The 13,003-nt window shown below is 45.7% G+C and overlaps 1 protein-coding gene across 1 annotated transcript in view; it reads right to left on the bottom strand.

Annotated features, from left to right (window-relative positions):
- The window catches only part of PINK1 (PTEN induced kinase 1), an 18,838-nt gene extending 5,835 nt beyond the window's left edge, over window positions 1–13,003 (bottom strand). The window contains exons 1-5 of the mRNA XM_074975462.1: window positions 12,695–13,003; window positions 6,788–7,099; window positions 5,224–5,327; window positions 2,707–2,889; window positions 1,392–1,555 (exon numbers count right to left, since the gene is read on the bottom strand). Coding sequence (XP_074831563.1) covers window positions 1,392–1,555; window positions 2,707–2,889; window positions 5,224–5,327; window positions 6,788–7,099; window positions 12,695–13,003 — 1,072 coding nt within the window. The remainder of the gene's footprint in view (window positions 1–1,391; window positions 1,556–2,706; window positions 2,890–5,223; window positions 5,328–6,787; window positions 7,100–12,694) is intronic.

Genomic DNA, 13,003 nt, shown 5'->3' with positions numbered 1-13,003 from the left:
ATATAGACATAACCTAAGGCTACGTCTACACTACCGCAGGATCGACACTCCGGCGATCGATGCACTGGGAGTCAATTTAGCGGGTCTACTGAAGACCCTGGTACTCCATCGGGAAAGAGAGGAGTAAGGTAAGTCAATGGGAGAGTGTCTCCTGTCGACCCAGCGCAGTATAGACACCACAGTAAGTCAACCTAAGCTACATCGACTCCAGCTATGTTATTCACGTAGCTAGAGTTGTGTAACTTAGGTTGACTTACCACGGTAGTGTAGACATAACCTAAGTGACTTATATCAGGGGGTAGCCATGTTAGTCTGTATCCAAAAAACAACAAGGAGTCCAGTGACACCTTAAAGACTAACAGATTTATTTGAGCATAAGCTTTCATGGGTAAAAACCCCACTTCTTCAGATGCATGGAGTGAAAATTACATATGCAGACATAAATATACTGACAGAGTGTGTTTATCAACGATTTACAACCTATCCTGGAAAACGATCCCGCACTCTCTCAGACCTTGGGAGGCAGGCCAGTTCTCCATTACAGACAGCCCCCCAACCTGAAGCAAATACTCACCAGCAACTACACACCACACCACAGAAACACTAATCCAGAAACCAATCCCTGTAGCAAACCTCGCTACCTACTCTGTCTCTGTATCTACTCTGGCGACACCATCAGAGGACCCAACCACATCAGCCATACCATCAGAGGCTCATTCACCTGCACGTCTACTAATGTTATATATGCCATCATGTGCCAGCAATGCCCCTCTGCCATGGAAATTGGCCAAACCGGACAGTCCCTATGTAAAAGAATAATGGACACAAATCGGACATCAGGAATGGTAACATACAACAGCCAGAGGGAGAACACTTCCATCTTCCTGGACATTCTAGAACCGTTTTGAAAGTAGCTGCACTTGAACAACAAAACTTCAGAAACAGACTTCAAAGAGAAACAGCGGAACTAAAATTCATTTGCAAATTTAACACCACTGATTTGGGCTTGAATAGCGACTGGGAGTGGCTGGCTCATTATAAAAGCAGCCTTGCCTGTCCTGGAATTGACACCTCTTCATCTATTGTTGGGAGTGGACTACATCCACCCTGATCGAATTGGCCCTGTCAACACTGGTTCTCCACTTGTGAGGTAACTCCCTTCTCTTCATGTGTCAGTTTATTTATGTTTGCATCTGTAATTTTCACTCCATACATCTGAAGTAGTGGGGTTTTTACCCACGAAAGCTTATGCTCAAATAAATCTGTTAGTCTTTAAGGTGCCACCAGACTCCTTGTTATCTAAGTGACTTAGTAGCCCAAGTCCCAATACAAGTCAAATTACTTTTGTAAACTCCCTATTCATCTCCGGCTGGATTCAGCAAGCTACATACCAGAATCAAATTCAACCAGGATATTGTCAGATTTTAAATCTCTGTGTGCTATTCCATGTCGAACAAGATGATCCACGCCTTCCAGTAACTGTAAGATCATCAAGGTGCTGAGGTGGGCATCTGAATTCCTCTCGCTCAAGTACTGGCGCAGGGTGCATGGATAACTAGACAGATTGAGAAAGACAATCATAGAATCATAGAATATCAGGGTTGGAAGGGACCTCAGGAGGTCATCTAGTCCAACCCCCTGCTCAAAGCAGGAGCAATCCCCAATTTTTGCCCCAGATCCCTAAATGGCCCCCTCAAGGATTGAACTCACAATCCTGGGTTTAGCAGGCCAAACCTCAAACCACTGAGCTACCCCTCCCCCCCAATATTTGATTCAGTATTCTACCGCTGTAAAGCAAATATTCAGTTCAACATTAGTGGCAACTGCTTGGAGATACTTCATTGTTACATTTACTAACTTCTCTCTAACCATCCCAAATTCCTTAACCAACCCCAATCCCCTCTCATCCCCAGTACACAAAAACATCTGCTAATGTTCTGCCACTTGGCATGCTATCTCAAATCTGGCACCTCCATCAGGGCTTCCATACTTCTAGAACTGGAAATAAAAGCATCCTCTCTAAAAGTAGGAGGCTCACAGGGTGTTATACAATGAGATTTCTTAGGTATTTTATTTACAAAGGGTTCTTCTGTATCCTCCTTTGTATTCTGAAGGAAAGAGAGGGAAGTGTGTTATTACAGAACAGACAGACTTGGTGGGAAGGGACATGAATCAGAGAAGGAAGAGTTTTTCTGGAGCCAGGTTGGTCAAAATAGCAAAAAGTGGGGGAAATGGAGATATCCCCCTACAAAGTGTTTTATAAAAAATGGAGGGATAATTTGGAGCCTAATGGTTGTGTCTCAACTGAAAAGCAACAGCTGATCAGAAAGAAAGAGAAAGCCCAGAGTTACTGGGTCCTGATGAGTCACTTTTGCTTTAATTATGCCTTCGTGTACAGCTGAGAAGGTAGGGTTAGAGAACCAGAATATCTGAAAATTGGGAAAGTGTTTGGAGTTTCTAAAATGAGTTAATTAAATTCATTACTTAAAAGAGCAACTAGCCTTCATTGTTTGACAAGATTTAAAGCCTCAGGAACTGGGGAAAGATCACAGGATATTTCTTAAGGTGTTCTTTGATCCATGGCAATGAGCCAGACCAAGACTTCACAAGGCCTTGTGTTGCCTATCCAGCAGCTGCAGAATACAGAGCCTCGCAGCACAGCCACACTAGAAATCTGAGTACCTTACAAAGCTCATCTCTACCTACTTCTTCATCACTAAGAAGAGCGTGCGGCTGTGACCGATCCCACTGGGGTTCAGACTTAACGGGAGAACATCTGGATAGTCCACATATGCTCCAGGTAGCAGAGGAACTGAGGATGTAAAAGCTCGGATCACCTGGATTATATTCGGATGAGGTTCCAACCTCTTCTTCCCAAAAACAGGTCTCCTGTTTCAACATAATTTGTGAATCACATCAGACAAAGAAATTAAAACCCAACAGCGACAGTAGGATGGTGAATTACGGACACTTTCATTTTTGTTATTCTTACTAAAATCATATTTTTCATTAATACAGCACTTTTCCTCCTAAAGGATCCCAAAGCAGTTTATAAACTCACTCATTCTAAAACAAACAATGTTGGCAAGTTAAAATTAAGGTTAGAAAGTGCAGTTCAAAACAAGATGTACCTTAAAAGTGTCTATAAAAAATACTCAACCACTCTCAAACATGAAACGCTCTGGATACCACAAGTTTACAAACAATTCTAACAATTGTTCAACAGATAACTTTCCTAACCAAGCCCCCAGTCCTGCAAACTAATCCATACAGGCAGGTTCCTGCACTCACATGAAATCCCACTGACTTCAATAGGGATCCACAAAGTAGACTCATTGCCTATATTGAGTCCCATTGAGCTAAACAGCGCTCCATACAGACACCAGCATCTGCCTGCATGACTCAGACTTCTTGCAAATCCCCACTCCTATTGTTATTAGTGGACAATCCCCTGCAGATCAAGGGTAGTCAATGGACTCTGGCTTTATAGATCTGACCCACTGACCATAATTAAAACTACAATTTGGCTCTTTCCACCAAATGTGTTAGATCCCCTTGCTCTAATAACCCAAAACAACCAATCTCTATTTTCTGCAAGGTGCAGTTTAATGTTACACCATAAGAGGGCATTCAAAACATTTGTTTTATCGACTATTAAAAAAAAGAATTACATTGAGAAAAAAGAATTTTCTACAAATTTGATTGCTGAACATGAGCCAACAGTTGGCTACATTAGAAAATAAGCCCCACTGAGAATCATTAAAAGCAAAATGTAACCCTTTATTTTAATCCAAAATAACCCCTTAAGCCTCCAAATTACCCTTTAAGTGCTAGTGTTCTAAATTATTAACAGAGGAGTAGAGTTAGTGAAAGAGACCTGACTCTCAATAAGATTAAGGAGAAAACTAGGACTGGCTTTGAAAAAAAATGAATTTATTACTAGAAGCAGATCAAGATCAAGGGGATAGCAAACCAGGAAATCTATGCTTTGATGTACACAGTAAGTGCCCATTAAAATGAATGAAAGTTACACACATGTATCTAGAGCAAAACAGACCTCTCTTTTCTCTCATCCCCTGAATGCAAAATATCTGTCTGATTTGTCTGTTACACTCCTAGGCTAGCTACATACCTAGCAGTGTTTATTATCTATTTGTACTGGCAGCAGAGGTGTATTTGAAATTTAAAACAGATGATCTGGATTCTGGACTACATTCTTTATACTGGAAAAAAAAAAGAAGCTTTTTTTAAAAGGACACCGATTAAAAAAAAAACCAAAACAACACTTTCCTGTGTTCACATCTTAGATGACAAAATGTGAAAGAATTTTAAAATTCTAATTTACTTTCCTGTATTTATTTACTTTTCTCTTCGCTCAGTATGTGAAAACAGAGTAAGCCATTTTCACTTTTGTTTCTGGTCAGTTTTGAGTAAACCCCATTGACATGTTGTTGTTGTTATTAATTACTTGTACTACTGCAGCACCTAGGAGGCCCAATCACAGGCCAGAACCCTATTATGCTAGGCGCTGTACAAAGAACAAACAGATATGGTGCTATTCTCTCCTCCAAATCCCTATGAACTAATTCTCCAAAACTGTGTTTAGGGTTCCCTGTACTTCCGGAGGTGCCATCATTTAGTTGAAATGTACAACAGAGGTCCTGACCACTTGTGGTCACTAATAATTCCATGGCCCTTTTTCTTTTTTTGGCAAGTGTAGAAGAGTCAGCCCCAGTATTCTGGCCAAGGTCCAGACTGAGTGATTAAATCCCCTACGTAGCATCAAATGGATGCAGTTTTTCTCTTAACTTCCTCTATTTAGATACTCTGTGGTATGCCTGTGTACTCTAAACCACCGCTGAATTTCAGAGGTCTGATGAAATGATTTCCACACATATTGTACAAATATACAAGTACAATGAGTAAAATGCGTAAGCCACATTGGGATTTGGATGAAAGGTGCCTCAGATCCTGAATGTATCAGTACTGTTCCATCTTTTGGGGGGATTTTAATGATGGCAGTAGCTATTGCAGGGAAACACAGCCCCCTGAATTCAGGTCTTGATAGACATGTGAAAGGGGGAGTTGATTTTCCAATTTTTTGTATCTGAAATTTATGGGCTTCACAGATTCTTATAATAAACTTGTGTTCTTAAAACATGCTAATAAAGGCTCTCTGATCACCTTTAAGGACCAAAAAAAGCATCTACTAATAAAACATACCTGTGGCAAGCAACAGCTCCGTATTCCCCAGATAAGGCAGAACCACTCGCTGGAACGAGCTCCTGTCTCATGCTGCTGAGGATAGCTTCACTTGAAGAACCAGCCTACAACAGCAGTTACACAGAACGTTGTATTCAAACCTGAGCTTTAAAATCATCCAATCTAAATACCAACACTGGAAACAGATAACCCTGAAGCTGAAGCTCAGTAAATGCAGGCTAGAAATAAGGGGTCATTTTTAACAGCGCAGGTGTAGTGGGTTCCTCATCATTTGAAATTTTCAGAATAAAACTAGATGTCTTTCTAAAAAATATTTCCAAACTCAGCTACAAGATACAGGTTTGATTCAGGAATTACTGAGTGAAATTCTATGGCCTTTGTTATGCTGGAGGTCAGAATAGATGATCATAATGGTCCATTCTGGGTTTAAAAAAGAAAATCTATGAATCCCAACAGATTTAAGGGATCACTAGTCTGGAAGACTCCTCATGCATAGGCGGCAACTCTGTGGGTGCTCCAGCCCTGGAGCACCCATGGGAAAAAAATGGTGGATGCTTAGTACCCACTGGCAGCCCCCCCATCAATGCCTCTCTTCATCCCCAGAGCCTCCTGCCTGCTGGTGGGCCCCGCTGATCAGCGCCTCCCCCTCCCTTCCTGTGCCTACTGCCTGCCACGGATCAGCTGTTTTGCGGCAGGCGCTGGAGGGAGGGGGCAGGAGCAAGGGCACAGTGCGCTCGGGGGAAGGGGCGGAACTGGGCAGGGAAGAGGCGGGTTGGGGGAGGAGCGGGGGTAGGAAGAAGCATGGCCGGTGTGGGGCATTGGGGGAAGGGGTGGAGTGGGGGAGGGGCCTGGGCGGAGCCAGGGGGAGCGCCCCCAGCAGATTAGAAACTCGGTGCCTATGTTCTCATGTTCAGACTGGGATGGGTACAGTGAATTTTCCACAGAGAAAAGAATGATAGCTCTCTGAATCTCTGGGATAGTTACTTCGGGATATGGCTGATCACAGAATCATTTGGGCTGGAAGAAACTTATGAAAAGAGATCTGGTCCACCCACCTAATTGTGCGGGGCCTCCAGTGGGTAATTTAGCTATCCAGCTTCCACAAAGCATTACTGGTTTCATACCTAAAATGTCCCCAGCAAATGGACATCTAAGTTTTATCCTTGAGTATCTCTAAAAGCAAGTGATTCCTCAAACTTCTTTCGCAGTGTTTTTCCATTTCCTGCTAGTTCTTAACATTTCTCCAAGTTTCTCTTAATATTAAACAAAATATTTTTTTCCCAGAAAATACTGTCAATATTGTCAAGACACAATAGACAAACCAGCAGTGACACACAAATGTCATGCTGACGCTGACTCCCATAGGAAGATTTTTGATGAGCATTAATTACCTCGCTGAGTGACTGTTCATTAACAATCTGTGTTTCCATTGCTATATATCAACAACTTTGTTCCAATGTACTAATTGTGCACAAAATAATTAGAGCTTTCAACACATCTGTGGTAAACATTTCACTCAGACTTCGCAAGCGTCAAACAGGAAGACTAAAGACTAACTCCTTACCGAAATGTTCCACATCATTTTGATAGCTAATGGGAAAGCAGCTCTTTGCTGGTTTGTTTGTACAGGTTTCGTTTCTGCAGGGTGGATAACTGAGCCATGATCCCACTGTGCATCTGGACTCTTCCCTTCTAAAGGCTTGCTATCTTCACTTCTTTGGTAGTTGGAAGACAAAGGAATAGCTGCTTCATATACCGCAGCACTGCACCCTTTCCCAATGGGTTGCCCAATAAGGTACTCTTCCAGTTTGAAGCCCTGCCAGCGGAAAGCGCTCAGTGGATCTTTCAGTGGCTTGTTCTTTCTGATAAATATGGTCTGAAAGGAAAGTGAAAAATCACTCAATTATTCCACACTTTAAAAAATAGAGAACTACTTTGCTATGTTAAATTATATTATTGTATGTGCTCCAGGGTGTGCATACAAGTATATATACCACATGGCCAGCACAGTCGTCATTTGAAAGCTTTATATCTTCTATTATGTTAAACTACAATCCAGTTGGGCACTTACAAAACACATGGTGGATCCAATTTACAAACTCACGACATCCAAATCCTGCATGTGCATGCTTCAGATTGGAATATAGGCACATAAAGCATATAATACTTTGTGTTTCTGTAGCACCCTTTATCTGAAGACCTCAAAGCACTGTATAAATATTAAGCCTCACAGCAGCATAAGGTAAGTAAAATATTACCCATACCCTACAAGTGAAGGGACAATAGCCAGGTTCACACTAGAAACTTTTGCTGGCAGAGCAATGTCAGTTAGGGATGTGATATTTTTTGCAACTTTCTCTGTCCGCAAAAGCCCCACTGTAGACACAGCTATACCAGCATAAAAACTGCTTTTGCCAGCATCACTCATATTGCTTGCCGAACTGATAAGTTGTGCTGAGAAAAGCTCTTTGCAGGTACAGGCTGTGTCTACAATGTGAAGGTTTTGAGGGTATAGTTATCCAACAAGTTTTTATTTAAGGTGTTTTTCAACCAATACTACAGACAAATACATGTGTTTGATCAGAAGAGGGAAAAGAAAAACATTTATTCATCTACAGCAGTGGTTCCCAAACTTGTTCCGCCGCTCGTGCAGGGAAAGCCCCTGGTGGGCCGGGCCGATTTGTTTACCTGCCGCGTCCGCAGGTTCGGCCGATCGCAGCTCCCAGTGGCTGCGGTTCGTTGCTCCAGGCCAATGGGAGCTGCTGGAAGCAGTGCGCGTCCACAGGTTCGGCCGATCGCGGTTCTCAGTGGCCGCGGTTCGCTGCTCCAGGCCAACGGGAGCTGCTGGAAGCGGCGCAGGCCGAGGGATGTACTGGCCGCCGCTTCCAGCAGCTCCCATTGGCCTGGAGCAGCGAACTGCGGCCACTGGGAGCCGCAATTGGCTGAACCTGCGGACGCGGCAGGTAAACAAATCGGCCCAGCCCACCAGGGGCTTTCCCTGCACAAGCGGCGGAACAAGTTTGGGAACCACTGATCTCCAACAGAAGCAAATAAAGTCTGCAGAGAAAGATCTGGCCAGCTTCTGTAACAGGGATTTTTACTGTGCTTCCCTCCCTCTCTGAATGAATAAAATGTTTAAAAATAAAACCTAGTTAAGAACAATGGCAGATAGAATGCCAATGCCCTAAAGCTTTCATGGCAGCTGAAAATGATAGATGGTTAGAGGAGAGAGAATCAATGAGGGGGAAATGTATGGGGGTTGACGGAAAGAGACGCAAAAAGGAGAAGAGGAAGAGGACTTCGGGATCAGAAATTAAGAATTAAGACATTGAAGAAACCAGTTGTGATGAAGTGGGAATTTTCTGTAATGTTTTTATGACGCCGAGGCATGCCTCAGTGTCCTCTTGAGCGTGGCATTGGTAGCCGGTGGGTGCAAAAGGGTTAACAAAGCTCCTGGAACAGCACAAGAGACAGAAGGTATGAGTGTGCCACCTTGCTGTCTGCGAGGAATGAATATAGTCCTTAAAGAACTGGCTCAAACTGATCCAAATCAACAGAGGGCCCACAAAACAAAGAGATGCCCCAACCACTGAACAATCAACACTTAACAGCAGGAAACCCTGGCAGGCAGGAACCGGGAACTGAGCTGGAGAATAAGGTGTCAGCTGACTGGAAAAACAGGAGCCTAGACTGGGGAGACAAAAGGGGAACAGAGGGAGAGAGCCAGAGGACTCCATCCTAGCTTGGCTGGCTCATCATGGCACTGGTTTGACCAGAGTGAACTATATGGATTAACTTCATTTCTCTGGACTAACCTAAGGACTTCCAGATTCTATAGCCAGATGACCAATAAATGGTTACTTGGCTTTGGAAAGGCTTCCTGTGTCTCTGTAAATACTCCCTGAGAGCACTGGGCCCTAAAGTGGCACAGTACAGGCCTCCCACAAGTCTGGCTGGGTGCATTCCCTGCAGGGAGCCAGAGAGAAAGGCAGGAAACACTGGTGCCGAAGGCCTAGTCTTGAAGACCATGGGCCTGCCCCTATGGAACTGTGTGGGTCCTTGGGGCCCAGTACACTAACGGGGTCGCTCCCAGAAGACGGAGGCATAGACCAGACCCAATGACTTTGTGGCAGGAGTACACCTCAGAAAGGAAAGGAAACTAAAACGCCAATCCTGCAATGAGACCTGCATGAGTACAGGAGTCAATATGCATGGATGTGACTGCAATATCAGGGCGCAAGGCCTGGTTTACATTAGGGCTGTCGATTAATCGCAGTTAACTCATGTGATTAACTCAAAAAAATTAATCACGATTAAAAAAATTAACCACGATTAATCGAACTCTTAATAGAATACAAATTGAAATTTATTAAATACTTTTGATGCTTTTCTACATTTTCAGATATATCTATTTCAGTTACAACACAGAATACAAAGTGTACAATGCTCACTTTATATTAGTTTTTATTACAAATATTTGAATGTAAAAATGATGTAAAAATAGTATTTCAATTCACCTCACACAAGTACTGAAGCGCAATCTCTTTATCATGAAAGAGCAACTTACAAATGTATTTTTTGTTACGTAACTGCACTCAAAAACAAAATGTAAAATTTTAAAGCCTACAAGTCCACTCAGTCCTACTTCTTGTTCAGCCAATTGCTCAGACAAACAAGGTTGTTAACATTTGCAGAAGATAATGCTGCCTGCTTCTTGTTTACAATGTCACCTGAAAGTGAGAACAGGCATTCGCATGGCACTGTTGTAGCTGGCGTCACAAAATATTTATGTGCCAGATGCACTAAAGATTCATATGCCTCTTCATGCTTTGGCTATTGTTCTAGAAGACATGCTTCCATGCTGATGACGCACATTAAAAAAAAAAGCATTAATAAAATTTGTGACTGAACTCCTTGGGGGAGAATTGTATGTCTCCTGCTCTGTTTTACGGACATTCTACCATATTTTGCATATTATAGCTGTCTCGGATGATGACCCAGCACATGTTGTTCATTTTAAGAACACTTTCACTGCAAAATTTGACAAAATGCAGAGGAGATTCACCATTGTGAAGTTTCTAAAGATAGCTACAGCACTCAACCCAAGGTTTAAGAATCTGAAATGCCTTCCCAAACCTGAGAGGGATGAGGTGTGGAGCATGTTTTCAAAAGTCTTAAAAGAGCAACATTCTGATGCAGAAACTACAGAACTCAAACCACTAAAAAAGAAAATCAACCTTCTGCTGGTAGCATCTGACTCAGATGATGAAAATGAACATGTGTTGGTCCACACTGCTTTGGATCATTATTGAGCAGAACCCATCATCGGCATGAACGCATGTCCTCTGGAATGGTGGTTGAAGCATCAAGGGACATGTGAATCTTTCGCGTATCTGGCATGTAAATACCTTGCAATGCCAGCTACAACAGTGCCGTGCAAATGCCTGTTCTCACTTTCAGGTGACATTGTAAACAAGAAGCAGGCAGCATTATCTTCTGCAAAAGTAAACAAACTTGTTTGTCTGAGCAATTGGCTGAACAAGAAGTAGGACTGAGTGGACTTGTAAGCTCTAAAGTTTTACATTGTTTTATTTTGAATGCAGGTTTTTTTGTACATAATTCTACATTTGTAAGTTCAACTTGCATGATAAAGAAATTACACTACAGTACTTGTATTAGGTGAATTGAAAAATACTATTTCTTTTGTTTTTTACAGTGCAAATATTTTTAATAAAAATAAATATAAAGTGAGCACTGTACAGTTTGTATTCTGTGTTGTAATTGAAATAAATATATTTGAAAATGTAGAAAACATCAAAACTATTTAAATAAGTGGTATTCCATTATTGTTTAATCGCACGATTAATTGTGATTAATATTTTTAATTGCTTGACAGCCCTAGTTTACATACAAAGTCTCAACAGTTTCACTAAAGCTCTGAAGTTAAACCAATTTATTTAAAGCCGCTTTGTGTGTAGACACTCTCCTATTAATTTAACTTACACAAAATAAAATAGGCGGGAAGGTACAGTATTTAAGAAGTCAGGGGGAGAACAATTTTACAAAACAATGGATGAGGATGGGGTGGGGGCAGCAGGAGAGGAAAAGGAAAAAGCCTCCTGAAAGAGAGAAAAGGCGGTTTTATAGAAGTGTATTTAGAGCTGGTGAAAGGTGCTGGTCTGATAGCCCTCAAGACTGTCAGTCTCCACTTCTCTAGCATGGACAGCAGCACCAGCGTGCCCAAAACCTAACATATAGGGACCCTGACCCGTTCTGGGAGGGCGGGGGGTCGAATCTCAGTGCTAAGTCAGTCCTTAGCCCTGCTGCTTAGACCCCCACCCACTTACTATCCTTCTGTGCAAATGGGGCTAGTCCCCCAAAACCCGACACATTCCTCCTCTGCCACTGGTACCTCGCCAAACCAGACGGGATCCCGCGTCTCCCTGGACTGGAGATGCCCAAAGGACGAACTGGGATTTCCTTTTCTGGGACCCACCCTCCCCAGGGCTCAGTGTGGGGAGCGTCGGGCTCCTCCACTCGCCAGGACAGTGTCTGCGACCTAACCCTCCCCTGGTCGCCCCCCCCTGCACCTCACAACGGGTCTCCCCCAGACAGTGACAGGCAGCTCCCTAGGACCCTGTCACCCCACACCTTGTCAGGCTGTGACCTGGGTCCCCCTCCAGGATCCCAGGGATGGGGAGGCAGCCCTGGGGATGGCTACTGCCCCCAAAGGGCGGGGGGCCTTGCTGGGGTCGTCCCCTCCCCCAAAAGGAGGGTTCATTACTGGGATCGTCCCCTCCCCCAACACTCCCTCGGGGGGTTGGGGGGGGGGACAGCCCTAGAGCCGGCTACTTCCCCCAAAGGGGGGGGGTGTTAGTGGGGTCGTCCCCTCCCCAAAAAGGGGGGGCAGTTTGGGGTCGGCCCCTCCCCCAACACTCCCTCGGGGGGAGGTGGGGGGGAGAGCCCTGGGGCCGGCTACTTCCCCCAAAGGGGGGGGCATTGCCTGGGTCGTCCCCTCCCCCAAAAGGGGGGGGCAGTTGGGGGTCGGCCCCTCCCCCAACACTCCCTCGGGGGGAGGTGGGGGGGAGAGCCCTGGGGCCGGCTACTTCCCCCAAAGGGGGGGGGCATTGCCTGGGTCGTCCCCTCCCCCAAAAGGGGGGGGCAGTTGGGGGTCGGCCCCTCCCCCAACACTCCCTCGGGGGGAAGGTGGGGGGGGAGAGCCCTGGGGCCGGCTACTTCCCCCAAAGGGGGGGGCATTGCCTGGGTCGTCCCCTCCCCCAAAAGGGGGGGCAGTTGGGGGTCGGCCCCTCCCCCAACACTCCCTCGGGGGGCGAGGGGGGCAGCCTGGGGTCGCTCCCCAGAGGACGCAGCCCCCGGGGTCGGGGCCCAGCAGGACGCAGCCCGGGTCCCCCGTTCGCGGGCCGGGCCGGGCCGGTCTCAGCCCCGCTCCCGCCCAGGGCCGGGGCCGCACCTGGATGTGGCGGCAGGCGGAGGCGGCCTGTCTCTGCTCCTCCAGCCCCTGCTCCAGCAGCCCCAGCCCCAGCCCGAAGGCCAGGCTCAGCCCCCGGGCTCCCCGCGGGCCCCGCAGCAGCAGCTGCCGCCGGAGCCGCCCCGCCAGCCCGGACACGGACTCGCGGAGGAAGCGGAAGCGGTAGCGGGCGAGCGGCGGCGGCAGCAGCCCCCGGGCCGCCGGGGCGGGCGGCGGCCGGGGCGGCCCCCAGCGCAGGAGGAGCCCCCGGCCCAGCTGCAGCCCGCGGCCCAGAGCCTGTCGCAGCGCCAT

This window comes from Natator depressus, chromosome 18 (genome assembly GCF_965152275.1).
Source record: "Natator depressus isolate rNatDep1 chromosome 18, rNatDep2.hap1, whole genome shotgun sequence".
In the NCBI taxonomy this organism is placed as follows: Eukaryota; Metazoa; Chordata; order Testudines; family Cheloniidae; genus Natator; species Natator depressus.
The sequence above is the reverse complement of the archived record's forward strand: the minus strand, read 5'-3'. Positions and strand labels throughout refer to the sequence as shown.